Raw genomic sequence first — 21,810 nt, 5'->3', positions numbered from 1 at the left:
TTGCATCCGATGCAATGCAACAATGACCCAGTAATGGTTTTACCATGATGACCTTGTGTGTAAATTATTTTTAAAACTATTCTTACACATATAATATCCTGAAAACTATGAATGGTTTTCCCAATGATTTACACAGAAGTTCGGCTTGTGTTTGAGGAACGATGTTTGTGAAAAACATCCATTCCCAGACTGGAATATTCTGCTCCTTCCCTACAGTCTCAACATTATTATCTAGAAAAAAGTATTTCTGCTCAAAAAAATCTCAGGATATGAAACACCTGGCTTGGATTGAGTGTTGTTATCTCGATTTGTTTATCATAGTGTGTCTTGTGTTGTCCGTGTGTAGATGTTGATCCGTAAGGGAGATGAAGGGATTCTGAAGGACAACTCTGAACGGACCACATGGAAGGTGACGGGACCTGGAGGAATGGACATGCAGGTGCCATCAGTCTGCCTGCTGGTGCCACCACCAAATCCACTCGCCATCAGCCTGGCCAACAAGTAAGACATACTGTGGTGGAAATTCTGTAATAACGACTCAAAGACTGAGGTGCCTTTCTAATAAGTATTTAATAAACACACTTGCAAGGTGGACCCAAAACCATACGGAGACTCTAACTCCGACTGGTGGTGAGCAATGTGCCTCCAAATTCTCTGGCTTAGGTATATGAGCCCTAGGAGGCAGCTGGATTTCATCATGCAGCATTCCTGATATCAGACTCGCTCTCAACTAATAATTGGTTTCTCTCTGGGGTCAGCCGCCTCCAGCTACAACCTCCCCAACCTGCCCCTATTTGTTAGATAAGAGTGGTACAAGGCCAGTCTGTCCCTACAGGTGCAGGTAGTGTGAGTTTTAGTCATGCACCCAGAGAGAAACAGAAAAACACAGTATATTCACTCAAGACTTAATGTATTGTTGTGATTACACATTACTTAGTATATAGTAATAACATTACTATTACACACACACACACACAAAGGGTCCAAAAATCTGAGATCACCAGTGACAATGACAAAAAAAGAAAGATTTTTGGTTGATTTTTATTTAAACCTATTTTATTTGTATTTTTGTTATATGAAGGTCTCATTAAAACTGAATTTGAAACTTTTTCAGGCCTTCATCATTTATTTTTTGGTACATTTCAAATGTCTTTTATGTCTAGATTTCACTGTTTTAGTCTTGTCCCAGACCCAGACTTTAGTGAAAATCCATTATAAAAATGCAAATTATTACATGTTTAAAATTATGATCATCTAAACAAAGAGTGAATTAAACATAAACCATTTCAATGTTTAATTGTGTGAAAAGTGATTTCAATAAATTTGTCAGAAATGACGACTGTGCCACAGTTTTGACGTCATTTTCACCACAACAAACAATTTTGCCCCTAATAAAGTTTTTTCAAAAGTTAGTGTCCTTGTTAACCAAGTGGACAAAAGTGTCCGTGAAGAGATGAAATATGAGACAAAATGAAGAAAAATCAAGGGAAATATCACTTTTTATTGGGCGTCATTTCCAGTCAAACTGTAACTTTCCCAAATTATGCAAAAATATGAAAATAGTATTTAATTTTGTGTATTTAGGATATATAAAATATGAGCTATGAAATTAGCCTCAACAATACATTTGACAAATGACTAGTAGGATTTATTGTTATTAATATTTATTAAGTAAATATGAATAGTATGAAATTAAGTAAAATCTACTTAACTTCATTGCATAATATATATATATATATATATATATATATATATATATATATATATATATATATATATATTTTTTTTTAATCCCTTTTTCTCCCCAATTTGGAATGCCCAATTCCCACTACTTAGTAGGTCCTCATGGTGGTGCGGTTACTCACCTCAATCCGGGTGGTGGAGGACAAGTCTCAGTTGCCTCCGCTTCTGAGACCGTCAATCTGCGCATCTTATCACGTGACTCGTTGTGCATGACACCGAGGAGACTCACAGCATGTGGAGGCTCATGCTACTCTCCACGTTCCACGCACAACTCACCACGCGCCCCATTGAGAGCGAGAACCATTAATCACGACCACGAGGAGGTTACCCCATGTGACTCTACCCTCCCTAGCAACCGGGCCAATTTGGTTGCTTAGGAGACCTGGCTGGAGTCACTCAGCACACCCTGGATTCTAACTCACGACTCCAGGGGTGGTAGTCAGTGTCAATACTCGTGACATAATATTGATTAAAGTGAGTAAAATAACGTAAACATTTTAGCAAGTAACTTTTACATACAAATATGGTATTCATGGTACTTAGTAGAATTTAGTTGAACATTTTATTAGAACATGTCACGTTTTGAATTTTCCTTGTAAACACACGTTTAATCATGTACCACATGACATATGGAAGCCTCCCACAGGGAAACGTAATGCATTCTATGTAGTCTATTAGACAACATCTCCTTGTATTACTGGCAATAGAAATAATATACAGAACTGCTCATGCAGACCTGAACACATGGTGCACAAAACATGATGTCGGTGACAATCAAAACATAATTCGTTTTTATCATGAACGATTAATTTTAACTTAAGACTTCACAAAATAAGTTACCAAACGTAACAACAAAATTAACAATAAAAATGGTGTAAATAAACATGCAAACAGTCAATCCATGCAAGCTCATTAATTATTCAATTATTATTATTATTATTTCTTTCATGCTTTTTTCAAGTTCATGCTTCAGTTTATTCAGTGTAAAAGTACTTATTCTTTTCTGCTATTTTTACTTAACCACAAAAAAAAAATTTTTAGTGAAGGATTCGGTAATTTTATGAAAAAGGTTAAAAATGTCATTTCCATCAGCGTCATTTCCAGCACAGAATTCTATTAAACACAACACAGAATTTGAGATGTGCTGGAAATGACACAAAAATGACATTAATCTCCTGTGATGCATGTACATACATTGTTGAACATTGTTAGTAGACAAATTAAATCAACTAGTGAGAGTGAGAAAACTGTTTTAACCAGACTTTTCTTTCTAGAAGTCCACAGTGTTAAAAGTGCATCATGTTCAAGAAACACGCATACAGTATATTATATCATCAGCATAACAATTTGAGTACAATGTTGAACTGAAAAATTTCATTTGAGAATTTTCGTTTTTGGAATGCCCCAAACTTTCAGTATGATTTCAGACATTTGAACTCCACTGTATATCCTTGTTGAGATGTGTGTTCAGCATACAGCAGTATATGTGTTGTGTCTGAATGTGAACTGTTTGTTTGCTGGCAGGAATTCTCAGTATTATGAGGCCATTCTCACAGTGTGGAATCAGCTGTACATCAACACAAAGAGTATGATCTCATGGCAGTACTGTCTGCTGGACATCAACCGCATCAATTCTCTCACAATCGCTATGGTAACTAGCGTCAAAATCTTATTGGACCCTTAAACAATTCCATTGTCTTCAAGAACTATTTGGCCTTTCTGTTTGATGTATACTTAAAATAAAACATATATTTAGTTTTATAACAGGATGTATCATTCTGCTTGTCTGTGTTCAATACATATAATTCTATCGTTTGACGTTTCGATGTGGCACAATTTTGCAGAACACGTCTCTCAAAGTGCAGTTATGAACCAAGTGTCCAAAAGCCTCTCCAAACAAACAAAACATAATAACTGTACATAAACTAATTACACATGCAAACACAACAATAACTAAAGGTTTGCATAGCATGCAGACGTGATTTTAGTAATGAGATTTCACAGAATGAGTTTCATTCTGTGCCATCTGAGTCATCACTGAGTCTGTGTCGTGTACCTGGTGCCATCTCCTGGTGGCCATATGTAATTACAGTGATTGATCACATGACTCTCTGTCCAAATATGGAGGACTATCCACTGGTTGGAGCAATCTGAATCCAAACTGATTGGTTTAGCGTTCCATGTTGCTACAGCATTTCAGATGACGACTTCTGATCCAGGAAAATTAACGTGTTTGTAGCCAGATAGCCAGATGCTGTGTGCACATTGTGCTTTGTATGGACTATCTAATGATCTATGCATCTCATTACTTTGTGTGTGGGCTCGTTTTAAAGATAATTGCCTCTTCTAAGGAACGATATGTGATAGTTTATGTTGTTTATTTTTTCGTGAAGTTATAAGTGAAAACACGGCATATGGTCACATGTAACGTACGTCAAAGATATACTGTATACTTAGCTATTACTCGCTATATTTTCGTCTGTGAGTAAAACAATAGGCTTGTTGTATTCTACTCTTTGAGAGCTTTCCATCCGAAAGAAAGGAGTTTATGACAAGTGTATCTGTAACTTAAAGTGATTTAATCAGATTGTACAGCTGCGATAATCATGCTTTGACTATTTTCTGAAGGTTATTATACTGTGTAATAGCTACAATAGTTATCAAGAAATACTTTTATATAAATTAAGTCGTTTCAAATTGAATTACTTTTTTTTTTGCATTCTTTAAAATTTGTAACATTACATGAAATCACATAAAAATTTACATTTATTCAGATAGCAGATACCTTTATCAAAAGCAACTTAAAAAATAAATGTATTTTGGTTTCATTGTCCTAAAACGAGCAAGATGCATTTTAATTTATCTTTGTTTGTGTGTGTGTGTGTGTGTGTGTGTGTGTGTGTGTGTGTGTGTGTGTGTAGCTGGCCAAAATGGGTCCAGAGGAATCTATGAGTATCATCAAAAGTTTGGAGATGCATTTCCAGGAGTTTAAGAAGCACGCTCAGGGTTCAGAGCTGTTCGGGGAAGAAGATAAGAAGACTATTGAGACTCAATACAGCGGAGCACAGAAACACTACGGCAAACTGGCCTTTCAGCTCCCCACATACAGTCAGTGTATATCAACACATACAGATACACATAAATCACAATAAAAACACACTGCTGCCAACAACATTAGCACCAGTGTTGGAGAAGATACTTTAAAATTGTAGCTCATCGAGCCATTATGTATTTAAAATGTATAGTAGTTAAACTACAGTCAACTAGGTGGCTCCGAAGAACTGCTTTTGTTTTGTTCCAAGTCATGTCACCTGTAACTGAGTAAACAAAAATAATTTATCATAGTGTCCAAAAACATCTCCAAACAAATAAAACATAATAATTGTACATAAGAACTAATTACACATGCAAACACAACAATGACTAAAGGTTTGCATAGCATGCAGACATGATTTTAGTAATGAGATTTCACAGAATGAGTTTCATTCTGTGCCATTTAAGTCATCATTGAGTCTGTGTCATGTATTTGGCGCCATCTCCTGGTGGTCATATGTAACATTGTGCTTCATGTGGATTATCTAATGATCTATGTATCTGATTACCTTGTGTGTGGACTCATTTGAAAGATAATTGCCTCCTAAGTAGTGGTATGTGATATTTTATGTTCTGTTTATTTTTCATGAAGTGGCATACTGTATAAGCAGCAACAACATAATTGTCAAAGACATATAATTAGCTATTACTCACTATATTTTTGTCTGGGAGTAAAACAAATAGGCTGGTTGTATTCTACTCTTTGAGAGCTTTCCAACAACATATGACACATGACTGTTTGATGAGTTTGATGTTTTTACTGATTGCAATAATATGTACAGTGCAATTTTTTTTTACATAAATTATCAAAATGTAACACTTCTGATTTGTCTGCAAATTTCAAAGCACTTGTTCAGTTTTGGTCATAATGTCACATGCATTGGAAAGTAGAGCTTCTAATCTTTCAAACGATACCTATTTTGTGTTGGTCAAGACTAATATTTTGACAAATTGTTTTGCCATGGGAGCTATTCTGAGCTTAAAGGGCTAAATATCAATATTAAATTTAACCTAAATATTTAAAGATATTGAAATTACTTAAATTATATTAATTAGTATTATGAATATTATTTCAATGCAACTAATACTGACAATGAATGTATACTGTATACATTTATACTGTATGTACTTTATAATTTATTTATTTATTTATTTATTTTCACAAAGACACAAATTACCAGCAATACAAAAAATAAAAATAATATAACAGAGCTGCAAATGAAGCACATTTTTCAGGGATATAACAGTATTATGAAGTATTCAAGAAAACATTCAGAAATTTCAAGTAAAATATGAAGGCCACTAAATGTAAAACCACTTAAATTATAGTTTTATATTACAAAAAGTGCAAAAAGTTTGCAAGTCATAACATACAGCATTCACACATGCATTTAAGTAGCTATCATCATCTGTCTGTATCTGAACAGCGTCATTTTTGTGCTGTTTATAAACATTGCGTATGCCAAAGTAAAAAAATGATAACTTAAGTTTGCACTGATACACACACACACACACACACACACACACACACACACACACACACACACACTATGTCTTTATAGAGAGATGTTATTTACAATAGTGCTCTTGAATGTTTTGTGTGTGTTGTAGCTGTGCAAGGAGAGGGATCAGAGTATTCTGCCGCAGTGAGTGTGAAATTGTTGAACGAGCTCCACGCTCTCAGATTCAAACTGGACGGGGCCGAATCATCCCTCGTTTCATTCCTCTACATCCCCATAGGAGAGAACGCACCTGACGAGTGTGCTCGCCACATCAGCAACACACAGGTATTTATCACAAACATATAAATGGCCATGATTCATCACAGGTCTGTTCGGATAGGGTCGTGAACATCAGGGAAAAACATGTAGTCGTGCATAGTCAGAATAGCAAAATTAATTTATCAGCTTTTAAAAAAGGAAGGAGAAAACACTTCTCATACGTTCCAAAGGTCATGTGTCCAATCAAACTCGACATTATTTTGGCACAAATTTAGAAGCTCGTCAAATTAGACAGATGTCAACATGGACAGGTTGTGTGACATGAACTCATCCTCAAAAACCATCAACAAAACTACATAAGCAAAAAGAAAATACCACCCAGATTACATTAACCCTCAGAGACCCAGTGTAGCAGAATAAACCATAACTAATATTCATTAAATATGGGTAAAAATATACTATAACAATAGATGACACTCTGAACTGTATTTCAACAACAGTTTTGGCGGAAATAAAAATTGCGTATTAACTGTCACAGCTTGCTACATTAAAGTCACACGAAAAGGTCACAGCTAGGAACAAATTTAGCAAATTACATTTGACCTTTAATATTTTCTTCTTAATTTCCTACATATTTACGGACTGAAAAATGGTTACATCCCCTGAAAATATCAACTTTTATATATTTGCGAATTTTTTTTTTTTTTAAGTGGCATTAGTGGTCAAACTTTTTCTATATTCACACCATAGAGTCTGATCAGAAAATCATAGATAAACTATTCCAAATTATTTTCAGCTGTTTTCTGTGCTGTTCCATCAATAAAAAAAGTAGCTCAGCGAGTATTGATGCTGACTATCACCCCTGGAGGTGCGAGTTCGAATTCAGGGCGTGCTGAGTGACTCCAGCCAGGTCTCCTAAGCAACCAAATTGGCACGGTTGCTAGGGAGGGTAGAGTCACATGGGATAACCTCCTCGTGGTCACGATTAGTGGTTCTCGCTCTCAATGGGGTGTGTGGTAAATTGTGCGTGGATCGTGGAGAGTAGCATGAGGTCTCCACATGCTGTGAGTCTCCGCGGTGTCATGCACAACGAGTCACGTGATAAGATGCGCGGATTGACGGTCTCAGAAGAGGAGGCAACTGAGACTTGTCCTCCACCACCCGGATTGAGGTGAGTAACCGTGCCACCACGAGGACCTACTAAGTAGTGGGAATTGGGCATTCCAAATTGGGAGAAAAGGAAATAAAAAAATAAAAAAATAAACTATTAATGATTCTACGCTTACTGCTTTTAATAAGTTCATTTTCATATACTTTTCTGTTTAATTGTGTTCCGAACAGTGTTATTTCAGTTAACGAAAACTAAATCGAAAACTAATTGAAAACATTTTCCTTTACTGAAATAAAAATAAAAACTAACATGGTTAAAAAAATAAAAAATTAAATACTTTGATTTAACTCTGTGTAACTAACTAAAATAAAATAAAAAATGACCTTGAATTAATTTTTCATTTTAGTTTTTGATACAGTGTATTATAAAATTTGAATCATTTACAATCCACCTTCATTAACACAAGACTGTCCTGAGACATTTAATGACTTTAATCATATTTAAATGATATCACAAAACGATTTGGCTTTGTCAGCCATAAAATGCTAAAATTAAAAACTAACTAAACAAACCAGAAAAATCGGAAAAAAACGAAACTAAAACTAACAAAGAGTGCAAACTAACGAAAACTAGAGTAAATGGGAATAACCAGTTGATGAGAAAAAAATAAAGAAATAAAAACTAAATTTGAAATTCAAAACTATAATATAAACTATAATTTTAATCTTCCACTTACAGTCTAACAAAACAGGTGAAATTTTGCTACGTTCAAAATTCACCACAAAACAAAATATGCTATATATATATATATATATATTTATAACCAGTGGCTTCCTAAAAACTCTTTCAAGGTGGAGAAATATATATATAAAATTTTTTATTTAAATTTGTTTTCATCATTTTCAATTCTTGGGACTCTGAAGGTTAAATTCAGGTTCACGTGCAGCGAGGATAAACATGATGTGTGCCAACTACAATGTGATAAATAATTGGCTGCTGATTGCACAAATCCATTAAAATTCAAGAGACAAATAAACAAAAACGTCTTTGTTTGTTTTTCTATGATGATTTTTGTACTGTGTTGGGTCGTCATTTGATGTCTGACGTAAATCAAAACTTTGAGTGTGTGTGTGCAGGTCTTTCAGAAAGACGTGGAGTCTCTGAGAGGAGAGTTTTTAAAGCTGCAAGACTCCATACAGGCTGAACTAAAGGACGCAAAGGACACTGATAAAGCCAAATACCTGAGCGGTCAACTAGACTTCATTAATCAGAGACTAGTAAACCTGGACAACTACACTGGGACTCATCTGCAGAGGTACAGCACGCACAAACACATGACTGTAAAAATAACCCACAGTTCTCCATGCGGTTCTTGACTCGTTCTTTCTGCGTTTAAGGTTAAATTCACTGAAGTCCCTGCTGAAGATAGTACTGAGAACTGAGGACGTGGTGAAAGTTTATGAAGCTCGACTTACTGAGAAAGAAACAGCTTCACTGGATCCAGAAGAGATTCAGAAATACCAGAATGTGCTCAAGGTAATCTTCACTCATGTTAGTATTTAAGAGTGATTCTTTAATTATGGGAATGTTTCTGCCACCTAGGATACAGTTTTATGCATTTGGACCTCACCTGTTCTTTTCCTCCGCATCTAGAATATGCACAGCGACTTGGAGCAGAAACAGGATGTGCTGAATTCACTGGTGGCTGAGTTGAGCAACGTTCATCAGTTTAATGAGCAGATGGATCAGGGCCGGTACAGGTGTATTATCAACCTCTCTCAGTATGCTGAACATGTGAACCAGTTGTCAGACCGCTGGAAACGCATTCAGATACAGATCAAGAGCAGGTGAGATACTCGCTCCTTTACATAACATAGCTGTAAATAAACATAACAGTCTGTTTTCTTCATTGATGTATTTTGATTTTCCTTAGGTTAGTTGACCTGGATGCTTACCTGCCTCAGCTGCAGCGATACCTGAACTCTAGTTCCAATCTCAGTGGTTGGATCGATGAGACTCAACGGCATATTTATGCTCAGCAGACCATGAAGACTGATGACATCACAGTTTACACCCAACTTCTCAACCAACAGAAGGTAATCCGTTTTCAATTTCATTTTAGTGCTTAAAGTTTTTATTTTCATTTGCATTTTTGAAAATTAGTCTTTTTGTGATTTAGCTTTAGTATTAGCTTATTAAAACCCCTTTTTCACACTCAAATTTAAAAGCTCACCATTCACACATACTGTGGACTAATTGCAAACAATTGGTCTCATTTTTCAGAGAACCACCCAAATAATAAAAAAGACTCAAATTATTAATAAATAATATTGTATGTGTTTATTATCTTATGATAAACAGAAAGTAAAAAAATATATATTATAATTTTTTTTTGTCCTAACTTTGTAAACATGTAATTCTGGTTCTGTTGAAAAGTCTTATTTTATTCCACTAGATGTCAGCAATCACTAGAAAAAGCATTTGTTTTCCTCTATCACCTTCCATCACAATATACAGATCTGAAATGTAGGTGGCGCTCTAACACATTTTAGGCCTCACAGATGTGCTCGTCCATAGACATTCAGTCTAATTTTCAGTTCAAGCACCACCCTCGTTGTTTCATTGAATATCTCGGCCTCTGAGTGGACTAGAAGCTCAATCTAGGTGTCATTAGAAAGCTGAGATCATCTTTGCAATGATACATCACATTTTATTATCAGTAGTCGAAAACATATTTTTCTGATGATTTGTTTTGCATGGTTTTTCTTCTGGATGGCATATTTTGTTCTGGACATCTAAGATATAACATTGGATTATTCACACAAGCAAGCTCACAGACAAGTAAAAATGGCTCATTGTTTAGAGAACTCCTTAAGGTAAAAACTGATATAAAGTTTTTGGCTATTTGGGGCTTACAGCAGCAGTTATCGGAGCATAAAAGAGACGTTTGAATTTGATGACTTACGGAAATCATATTTCACTTTGTGATTCTTTTGAAAATATTTTGAACTGTGGTATTAGTGCAACAGAATAAACTATACAGTCACATTCCTGAGAATAAGAGCTTTCATTTGATATATGACTTGTCTATTTAAGTGCTATGTGAAGGATATTTGTACCCCATTACCTCTAGGGGGTGCTAATTTTCAACACAAATGTTTTGAGGCCTTATTTTGTTATTTTAAGGAACATAAATACAGAAGTGATTTAGAAAGTTCAGATTCTAAGCTTTTAAATGACACCACATATGCCTGACTTATGTACACGGACACTTTAACATTTTAAGCGTTAACCTTTTTCGCGATATAGCGCCCCCTCCATTGAGTTTAAGGGAATACATTTTCGATTTTCTCATGTTTTTGATTTAGTTAACAAACATATTTTTTAACTTGTAGTTTTCGTAACTGTTTCCTTAATTTTGATAACAATAATAACATTGCCAAGTAATCCCAAAAGAATCTACAGTATAGCCAGGGCCATGCATAGACATTTTGAGGGGCAGTGGCTCAAACAGAGACAAAGGGCACCCCTTTTATTTTTATTTTGTGAATTTTTATTTTCCATTTCAATTTAGTTTTAATAGTGTTTAGTATTAAAGGTTTTTATTTTGAATGCATTTTTGAAAATGACTAGTTTCTTTTGTTTTAGGATTATTAGCTTTCATTTCCTTTTCTTTTAAGTTTGAGTTTTTCTCATTTTTATTTTAGTTAAAAATATTTTTTTCACAACTGTTTTTGTTAATTTTTATCAATAATAACCTTGCAAAGTGAAATCAAAAGAATCTATAAAGGCTTATTTTTTTGTTTTAATCATTGTACTTTAGCACACCAAATAATCTCTCAGATTCAGCTCAGTAACATAAAATTTCACTAGTATTGTTGTTTTCAATTTCAATTTAGTTTTAATTAGTTTTAATGATGTAGAAATATTTTTCAAAATATTTAGCCTTTTTTATTTATTTATTTTTATTATTTTTAATTTTTGTACATTTACATTTATTCATTTGGCAGATCCTTTTATCCAAAACGACTTACAAAGGAGGAATAATACAACATAAGTGATTCATCATAAGGAGATGAATCGCTAGTTTTCATTTGTATTGTTGTGACCATTTATAGTTTTAATTTAATTTTCTTTCTTTTTCAATCTCATGTTTTTATTTTTATTTTTCTCAACAATTTTTTTTCACTGATAATTTGTGTCATCATAACAGTTTTTGCTCTTACCACATCCCCAAAAAACTTGGGTTGTGTCTCTATCTTCTGATTGGCATTGCCAGCAGGTGGGTGTGTCTTTAAGACCAAGTCTATGCAATCTAGAGGGGGTCCAACAGAATCTATGTAAAATCTTAAATTGCATAAGGCGCACCCTTGCATCTCTAGATGCAGACTTGACGTTTTTTAGAATCCAAGCCCACACTCCTTCCTCCAATACCAAGATTAAATCTTTCTCCCATAATCTCTCGATAGAAGTTAAAGCTCTGTCCCCCAAACTCTGAATTAACAGGGAGTAATACACTGATGCCTCATGACCTTTTCCAAAAGCAGTAATCACCTCTCCCAGATATCTGCCACTTTAGGGGGTGTAAACCACTCCCAAAAACAATACAGGGCAGGTGGTGCAGCTGTAAATACCTAAAGAACTGAGATCTGGGAATCCCAAAAAGTTGAACCAAATTCTCAAAAGATCTCAACACTCCACTCTCATATAGGTCACCGAGTGTAGCAACCCCTCTCACAATCCACTCTGATCAGCAGAAAGGGGACCTATTGATAAATAATTTAGGGTTCAGCCATATGCTCGAGGCAACATTTAAATAAATGTCAGAATTAAACACTCTAGACACTTTTGTCCATACCGAGTACAAATGTGAGATAACAGGGTGTAACTTAACTTCTCCGAATAGTTTGATAGAAAGGCTTTGCAATGACGAAATACCTTTTCGGCGTCAAGTGAAATGGCTGCGACCGGAGTCTGATCATTCGCCACTGACCACATGGTATTGATGATATTGATGATAGCCTACTGTTATCAGAAGAGCTGCGGCCCCAAATAAACCCCACCTGATCTATATGTATAAAAGATGTCATAACTTCATTGGTTAGCCAAAATTTTTGACAATATTTTAACGTCTAGCTGGATCAGGGAAATTGGACAGTAACTCTTACACTCGCTTGGATCTTTGTCTTTTTGTAAGAATCAGACTGATTGGTTGGTGGAAGCTTTCCGATCTTTAATGATTCTGTATACACTTCTAACAAATGTGGGGCCAATTCTGTAGCATAAGATCTAAAAAAAACTTGCCTGTAGGCAAGGCCTTAATTACCTTGCCAAGCTCCTCCAAGGTTATCTCAGAATCAAGATAATTTTTTTGCTCAGACGTCAGTTTAGGAAGATCTAATGGTTCCACAAAATTTTGAATATCTTCATCAGTAGGCGAAGACATGGATCTACAGAGATCAAGATAGAATTCTTTAAAAGCATTATTAATAACAATGGCCAAGGAAAAATTTCATCCCGTGCAGATTTCACTGAGGGAATGGTAGAAAAAGACTCTTTCTGCTTTATATATCTAGCCAAAAGCTTCCCTGCTTTGTCCCCCAACTCAAAGTATGACTGTCTTGCCCTGAATAGCCAAAACTCCACTTTCCGTGACAAAATAGTATTATATCTGTATTTCAATCGGGTCAATTCTCTGAGGCCATCAGATGACATTCGGTGCTTCAGCTCTGCCTCGCCACTTTTAATATTCCCTTCCAACTCCACGAGTTCACTTGCTTTGGATTTTTTGATGAATGAGGCATACTGTATGATCTGACCCCTAAGAACCGCCTTAAGTGCTTCCCAAGCCACGCCCACAGAGGACACAGTTGGTCTCCATATAAACATTGATTTCAGCCTTTAACAGTTGTTGGCGCCATGTGACCTCTTTTTCTGTCCTTTTAAATAATTTGTATTGTTAACCTTGCCAAGTAATTTTAAAGAATCTACATACCCCAGTTTGTTGATTTTATTAATTTTTTTGTTAAGTTCAACTTCAGATTTTTGCTGTTTTGTAATGTGTGCAGGCATTAAACTCTGATATAAAGGCAAAGAGGGAGCTGGTAGAGACTGCACAGAAGGACGGAGAAGCCTGTATAGAAGCTATCAAGGTATTCTTTCAATTCATTTTAGCATTTTATAGGATTATGCCATATATTAATTACAACATTAAAGTCAACATGAAATCTAATGGGACTCTATTTACTTTCTTAGCGCACATTCCTGGTCTTTTTGTGCATTTTAGAACAAATAAAAAAATTTTTTAGGGGTATAATATTGGTTGCTAATGGTGTTTCATGTTGACTTTGACATTACAGTTTATTTGATTAGAGCAATTAATAAATGAGTGTGAACTGTGTCTCTCTGTAGAATTATGAGCTGGAGTTAGCATCTTATGGTGCTGGACTAGAAACACTACTAAACATCCCCATCAAGAGATCTGTCCTGCAGTCTCCATCTTCTACTATTTCAGAGGAGGTACACCAACTAACATGCACTTTCACAACCAACTCACAAACATTCATATTAGGGGGCCTGGGTAGCTCAGCGAACATTTACACTGACTACCACCCCTGGAGTCATGAGTTTGAATCCAGGGCATGCTGAGAGTGACTCTAGCCAGGTCACCTAAGCAACCAAATTGGCCCGGTTGCTAGGGAGGGTAGAGTTATGCTCTCGGTGGGGCACGTGGTGAGTTGTACGTGGATGCCGTGGAGAATAGCGTGGGCCTCCACACATGCTACGTCTCCGTGGTAACGCGCTCAACAAGCTACGTGATAAGATGCGTGGATTGACGGTCTCAGACGTGGAGGCAACTGAGATTCGTCCTCCGGATTGAGGCGAGTCGCTACGCCACCACGAGAACTTAGAGCGCATTGGGAATTAGGCATTCCAAATTGGGGAGGAAAGAAAAAAACTAAACAAAAAAAACATTCATATTATTGCAAAGTTGTTTATTATAATATTATCGATTTGTACTTGTGTTTATGCCCTAGGTCTCTTCTTTAAATGCACACTACTTAGAATTACTTACCCATTCAAGTGAATACTACAAACTTCTTGTGGTCTCATCGAAGAACATAGAAGAACTGAAGGTATAAAAAGGCTCCTCTGTTTTGGCACAGCACTCTCACACATCATCTTTGACCTTATGACCCTGATTGTTTCTTTGTGATTTCTGCAGATCCGTAATACCAAGATTGAACTGCTTGAGGAGGAACTTCAGCAGCTGAGAGACACCATCAAGGATCACAATGCCACAAATGCCTCTTTGCAAGAAGCTCTGATAAAATACCAGCAGGAGCTGAGTGACTCGCAGCAACACCTGCTTTCTCTGGAGGAGGTCAAGAGGAGCCAGACTTTAAAGTGCATGGTCACGCAGGAGAGCCTGGACTCCTCGGAGAACCATCTGCAAGAGCTTATGGAGCAAATACGTCGCCTCAAAATCCAGTTGGAAGATGTGGAGAGGAAGAAGAAGATTGTGGAAGACCGCTATAAGTTTTTACAAGAAGAATACGATGAGACCATGTGCAAGAAGCTTAAAGAACTGGAGCAGGCCAGCTGGGCCAAGATGGAGTTGGAGAAGACGGTGTCCGTCCGGACCCGAGAGGTGGAACGTCTTCGCAGGGAGTTGGAAGAGGAGGCACGGCGAGTGAAGGAGGCACAGGCAGAGCTGGCAAAGGTAAGGCAGGAGCACAGCATTGAGATACGAGAGGTGAAACAGACCTACGAGTCTCAAATCCTTGTTACACAAACCAGCATGGAGAGGCTTTCACAGCAGCAGGAGAGTGATTCGGCCTCAATGAGTCTGGAGTATGAAAGATTAGAAGGAGAGTCTAGAGAGTTGAAGGAGCAACTGAAAAGGCTCCATCTCTCCCTCAGCCAAGAAGAGGCACAGAGAAGGAACCTGGAAGAGGAGGTAAAGAGACTCAGCAATGTAGGCACTGAGGAAGGCCAGAAGCGGCTTGAGCTGGAAGCTCAGCTCCAGTTGATACTCAGCCAGAAAGGAGAAGCGGAGAACAAATGGAAGAAGGTGCAAGAAAGCTCTAATCGGACGCTGCAGGAGAAGAACAATGAGATCAACCATCTTACACGCTGTCTTGATGAGGTGCAACGCATGAAAAAAGCTTTGGAGACGGAGACGAAGCAACTGGAAGGTGAGTTGACTGAACTCAAAGCCAAGAACAAAACCTCAAACGAGGAGCTGGTGCAGCTTCGTTCCTCCCATCTTGAGTTGAGCCTTATCCGCGTTGAGTTGGAGGCCCATGCCCTTGAGAAGGGCCAATCTGAACAGACTATCTCACAGCTACAGAGCCGCATTCAAGAGCTCCAAGAGGAGCTGAAGCGACTGGAAAGTGAGTTGGTGAAGCAGCGACAAGTGGCGGAAGAGGAGGCCGGCAAATGCAGAAGAACAGAGATGCAACTTGAAAAGTCTAGCCAGGCCATGTGTGAGTACACGTCTACCATCACCACACTGCGTAAGAGCCAGGAAGAGACCAGTCTCGAGGCCAAACAGGCAGATAAAGAACTCAAGCAGCTGCAGGAGACTCTGGACCGCACCTTTAAGGAGCACAAAGCATTGTCTCAGAGTCTGGCCGCTTTGAAAGCTGAGATGAATACTCTGAAACTACAGTTGAAGCAAGAGCAGGGTCGAGTCCAAGACGCCAACAAGCGCTACGAGGCCCTTCATCGTAGCATGGAGGAGAAGACAACTACACTAAACCCAAACACTGTTGAGATTGAGCGTCTGCAGAGGATGAACGAAACACTTGCTAAAGAGTGCCTCCGTCTGGAGGAGGAGTTACGCGGCGTGCGTCTAGAGCACGAGGAGCTTCTTAAAGGCAAAAAGCATGAAGATCAGGAAATGGCGGAGCAAATCACAGCTTTGCAAAAACAGCTTGATGCCAGCCAGCGTGCTGGTGCGGAGCATGACCGCCTTATACGGCAGCTCTCACAAGAAAGAGAAAAACTGCAACAGGAGATAGAAAATGTGCAAAAGCAAGCCAGTGAGGTACTGGGCTGCAATAAAATCTCTCGGAATCTAGAGTTCTCAAGTTCCATCGTTGAAATAGATGTAGATGTAGCTAGCTGCATGCCTCCCTCTCTCACACTGCATGCTTATGCTTAATGTTCTGACATGCAACATATCTGCCACTAATCATCTGCCTCAATTCTGCATGTCTTAACAATTTGCATCTCTGCACCACACCCCACAGAATGATCAGATTTGCATCTTAAAACAAATGCACACCTCTGTACTTTGTCCTTCCCAAGCTCCGATGCTGCGTGCTTTTTTTGCTTTTGCATATTTGTCAACAGCATCCATCACATCCACATTCAGATGAAATTATCTTGATGTGTTTGTCCCATTGTGTCCTCAGCCGCCACTCTGATCCTTTTAAAGCTAAGTCATGTACTTAGCTTGAAAACAAATCAACTATATCAGTTTAATTGTCATCGATTGCAACGAATCATATCTGAAAAATCATTCATAGTTGCATTATTTTAATTGTGTGTTGTGCTCTCTGTTTAAAGCTGAAGTGTGTAATTTTGTGTCACGACACAGAATCGAAAAAATTATTATTTTTTAAACAGGTCTCCTGAACAATTCCCCATCTTCCATTGGTTTGCCAAACAGATTGGCCCACCTCTAATTTCTGCCGTTGTTTGAGCCAATGTGTCTGGCTGATTGGGATGCTCAAAAGAGAAATGTTTTGATAGTACCACAGACAGTGTTTACTTTTTTTTTTTTTTTTTTTTTGAAGAAATTGAGCTACAAATGGTTTACTTACAGTTGTCTCTATTAAACTGAAATAGGAGAAAGTATTTAAACATAAAAATACACACTTTAGCCCTTTAGCTTTAAATACTCTGAAATATGTTTAAAATGACATGGCTTCTCATGTCTTTCTCTCCCTTTTTACCTTTTGTTGCAGACTTCCTCTGTGATCCAAATTTCTCAATCTCAGTGCACTGAACTGCAGCAAGAGCGTGATGCCCTCATCAAGAAAATAAAAACAATGGAACAGGATGTGATGCGTTTGAAAAAGCTGGAGGAGGAGCTCGCCAGTATCAAACTTTCACTGGAGTCAGAATTGCGAATGAAATCACAGCTGCAAGAGGAGAAAGACAGGATCAACAAGGACTTTACCCAATGGAAGATCAAATGTGATACTCACGAGGAGAAAATACAGCAGCACAACTCAGAGCGCTCTGCCCTGGAGAGCCAGTTTAACTCTGTCAAGAGCGAGATGGAAAGTTTGAGGGCCCTACTGAGTGAGACTGAAGAACGCTACAGGCTGCAGTTGCAGGCCTTGGAACTAGAGAGGACTGAGATGCAGTTACTGAGAAGCTCACAGCAGAAGCCAGATGGTACTAGCAAATACACACAGACAGACCAATCTGACTCTTCCTCTCTGGTCTTCGATGGTGTCCGCAAGAAGGTCACTGCGCAGCAGCTACTAGACTGTGGCGTGATTGACAAAGGGACATTTGCACAGTTGATAAAGGGTGAGCGGACTGTTCAGGATGTAGCTGTCGATATCAGGCTCAATCTTAAAGGCACAGGAGCAATTGCAGGGCTAGAAGGTGGGCCTAAAGGCAAAATGACCTTCACGGAGGCCAAAAAACAACAGTTGATCTCAGATGAGTGTGCAAACATGTTGCTGGAGGCTCAAGCTGCCACAGGGTACATGATAGACCCCCGAGCTAATGTGAAAATGACAGTTGAGGAGGCTTGTCAAAATGGAATTATGGATGAAGCAGACAAGAAGCAGCTTTTGATTGCAGAGTTCGCCTGCATTGGGTTTCGGGATCCAAAAACTGCAAAGCTCCTGTCAGCTAGTCAAGCCATGAGGAAGGGAATAATCAACCGAGACACAGCTCTGCGTCTACTGCAAGCACAAGAGGCGGCAGGAGGGATCCTTGATCCAATCCTTAGTGTCTATCTCTCAAAAGATACTGCCATGGACCGTGACCTCATCGATGATGATCTGTACCAAGCTCTAAACGCTGTACCAGTGTGCTACATTGATCCTGTCACCGGTCTACATGCCAACTATGTTACCCTGAAGAAGCGATGCAAGGCTGACCTCACCACCAGCTTGCTCATGCTTCCAGCTCCAGAGAAACCCATGACTGTGCAGGGACTCCGTGCTGAAGTTAGTGTGTCAGACCTGGTGGATGCAAAATTGCTGGAACACTCGGACATGGAAAATCTGAGAGAGGGCAAGATTACCAGCCAAGACATTGAGCACAGGCTTCGAGCTTATCTACGAGGATCAACCTGCATTGCCGGGGTTTATGATGAGGCCAATGACTGCACTTTAACCATCTATCAAGCCATGAAGAATGGGCTTTTGCGACCAGGCACTACCTTGGAGCTTCTGGAGGCCCAGGCCGCTTCTGGCTTCATGATCAATCCTATTAATAATGAGTACTACACAGTGGAGGAGGCCTGCAAGAAAGGGCTCGCAGGTGTGGAATTCAAAGACAAGCTTCTTTCTGCTGAGAGAGCAGTTTCTGGGTTCAAAGACCCTGGAACCAACAAGATCATCTCCCTTTTTGAAGCCATTGAGCATGGTATCATTGAGAAAGGTCATGGCATTCGACTATTGGAGGCTCAGATTGCAAGTGGTGGAATTATTGACCCTAAACACAGTCACAGAATTGATGTCGATGTGGCATATCAGAGGGGATATTTTGGTGAGAAGATGAACCAGATTCTGAAAGATGAAGGAGATGAAACAAAGGGTTTCTTTGACCCCAACACAGAGGATAATCTAACATACCTGCAGCTGAAGAGCCGGTGCATCACGGATAAGAAGACAGGTCTGGTGCTACTGCCTCTTCATGACAAAAGAAAGAGCCAGCAAAAGAACTCCACGAGAAAGAGAAGGGTGTTGATTGTTGATCCAGATAGTAATAAAGAGATGACAGTGCGAGAAGCCTACGAAAAGAAACTTATAGACTACCAGACATTTCTGGAATTGTCTCGGCAAGAGTGCGAGTGGGAGGAAACGATCATCACTGCCCCTGATGGCTCTACCAGCACAGCAATAATGGACATGCAGACAGGCATTCAGTATGACTTGAAAGAACTGCTTGATAAGGGTGTCATTGACCAAGATGTATTTGACAAGTATCGCTCAGGAGAAATTACAGTCACACAGCTTGCTGACATGATCACCAATAAGGCAAAGAACCTCAACAAACCTCTGAGCTCCACTGCCTCCATATCATCATTCACATCCCAAACAGCACTGACAAGCCAGACAATCAAAAGTGAAACCATACAAACTGTGCAAAGTGTCTCCACTCAGCAAGATCCATCCTCAACAAACAGTGCCAAGCATATATCCAGCATGTCAGTCAAACTGGCCCCATTAGTAGAAACGATAGAGGAGCAGAATCCAGTTGGAGCAATTTTTTACACAGAGAAGCTGGAGAAGATCAGCATATGCAATGCCCTCAAGCGAGGAATACTAGATTCTATCACTGCACAACGACTGCTGGAAGCACAAGCTTGCACCGGTGGGGTTGTGAATCCTGAAAATGGCCGCCGCATGTCCATTCAGGAAGCAACCCGTCTTGGCGTACTTGATGACGAGATGGCTAACAGGCTAAAACCTGCCCAGAAAGCATATATTGGTTTCGAAGATGTGAAAACGAAGCGTAAGATGTCAGCCGCCGAGGCGGTCAAAGAAAAATGGCTGCCATATGAGGCTGGGCAGCGCTTCCTTGAGTTCCAGTATTTAACCGGTGGATTGTTGGACCCAGAGCTTGGGTGCAGACGTACACTTGAGGAGGCCTTGCAGCTTGGCTGGCTCGACATGAGAGGAGCTCAGAGGCTCCAAGATACACGGCACCATCCCAAAACGCTAACCTGCCCTAAGACTAAGCTGAGGATATCCTACAAGGAGGCTCTGGAGGGTTGCATGAAAGAGGAGGACACGGGTGTCCGCATGCTCCCTGCAGCCACAGTTTCATCGCATGGAATCAGCAGCCCCTACAACCTTTCCAATCCAGGTTCTGCTCCAGGGTCTCGGAGCGGTTCTCAAAGTGGCTCCCGTAGGGGTAGTGTGGACTACGGTTTGTCCCCTTCTTCCTCCACCAGATACAGCAGCTTCAGCTACAACAGAACCTCCTTTAGCTCAAGATCACTCTCCTAAACACTAATTTTATACCATGTTTCCATTTTAACAATATTTTGGATATAACATCAGAACATGAATCAAATAAGTCAGATATATCACTCTAAAGCAGTAACAAGCTTATTAATAAATAATCACAGGAAATGTGGATGGTGTTCTTAACAAATGAGCATTTTCTAAAACCTTGTTATTTACATTTTTGGAGAGCTAAAGAAAATCCAATACCATTTGATGTTTCTTAAATCTATCTTTATATGTCATTGTGTGGAATGTATTAGTCCCGAAAATGCCTTTTATTCATACCTGCTTACTAACAGTCAGGGCTTCTGAATTTTATTATGCAGATTTAAAAGTTGTTTATAACACTGAATGGGCCAGGATATAATTTTCTTGTTTTCACACCACTAAGAATGTTGAATTGCTGTCATTTTTCACTTTATTGCCTTTTGTAGTAGCCTGACTTACTCTGTGACACTTACATGTAATGCAATTTCGGATGATTTTATCATGCAGTTTTATTACTCAAATAAAGGCAAAATAAAATGTATCGCTCAAATTAAATGGGTTTAATTTTTTTTTTTTTTACTTTTATTACCAACGTTTTTTTTTTTTTTTTTTTTTTTTTTTTTATTATTTAAAGGAGAATTATTCCCTGTCCAAAAGCAATTTCCACCCAGGTCTGACTTCAGCTGTAAATTCAATCATGTGTAAATTTACAAACACCATATACAAATACCTTTAAATCCATGCATTATTTCAGTGGTTATAACCAAACAATAGTCTTAAATCAATGCTCAGTGTAGAAATTCCCCTTTGACCCTATGTTTTGCTAAACTAAAGACAGGCCTCCAGAAAATACATAACTATGAATTGTTCAAAAACTTATTTTCTCAGTATTTTTGTCTTGTTCTCCAGTAAAAAAAATTTTTTTTTTTTAAATTAATAAATT

The 21,810-nt window shown here is 38.5% G+C and overlaps 1 protein-coding gene across 2 annotated transcripts in view; it reads left to right on the top strand.

Annotated features, from left to right (window-relative positions):
• The window catches only part of LOC127409598 (desmoplakin-like), a 48,931-nt gene extending 27,509 nt beyond the window's left edge, over positions 1–21,422 (top strand). The window contains exons 12-24 of one of the 2 annotated variants that reach the window (XM_051644264.1): positions 347–501; positions 3,268–3,394; positions 4,665–4,851; positions 6,448–6,623; positions 8,805–8,983; positions 9,066–9,204; positions 9,322–9,515; positions 9,602–9,764; positions 13,737–13,820; positions 14,080–14,187; positions 14,706–14,804; positions 14,894–15,391; positions 17,646–21,422. In XM_051644264.1, the coding sequence (XP_051500224.1) occupies positions 347–501; positions 3,268–3,394; positions 4,665–4,851; positions 6,448–6,623; positions 8,805–8,983; positions 9,066–9,204; positions 9,322–9,515; positions 9,602–9,764; positions 13,737–13,820; positions 14,080–14,187; positions 14,706–14,804; positions 14,894–15,391; positions 17,646–20,879 (5,343 nt within the window). In that variant the 3' untranslated portion in view covers positions 20,880–21,422. Of the gene's footprint in view, positions 1–346; positions 502–3,267; positions 3,395–4,664; positions 4,852–6,447; positions 6,624–8,804; positions 8,984–9,065; positions 9,205–9,321; positions 9,516–9,601; positions 9,765–13,736; positions 13,821–14,079; positions 14,188–14,705; positions 14,805–14,893; positions 16,721–17,645 lie in introns of both variants that reach the window. The other variant, XM_051644261.1, reaches the window with a different exon arrangement.
• The last annotated feature ends 388 nt before the right edge of the window (positions 21,423–21,810 follow it).

This window comes from Myxocyprinus asiaticus, chromosome 19 (genome assembly GCF_019703515.2).
Source record: "Myxocyprinus asiaticus isolate MX2 ecotype Aquarium Trade chromosome 19, UBuf_Myxa_2, whole genome shotgun sequence".
In the NCBI taxonomy this organism is placed as follows: Eukaryota; Metazoa; Chordata; class Actinopteri; order Cypriniformes; family Catostomidae; genus Myxocyprinus; species Myxocyprinus asiaticus.
This window is presented reverse-complemented; position numbering and strand designations above follow the sequence as displayed.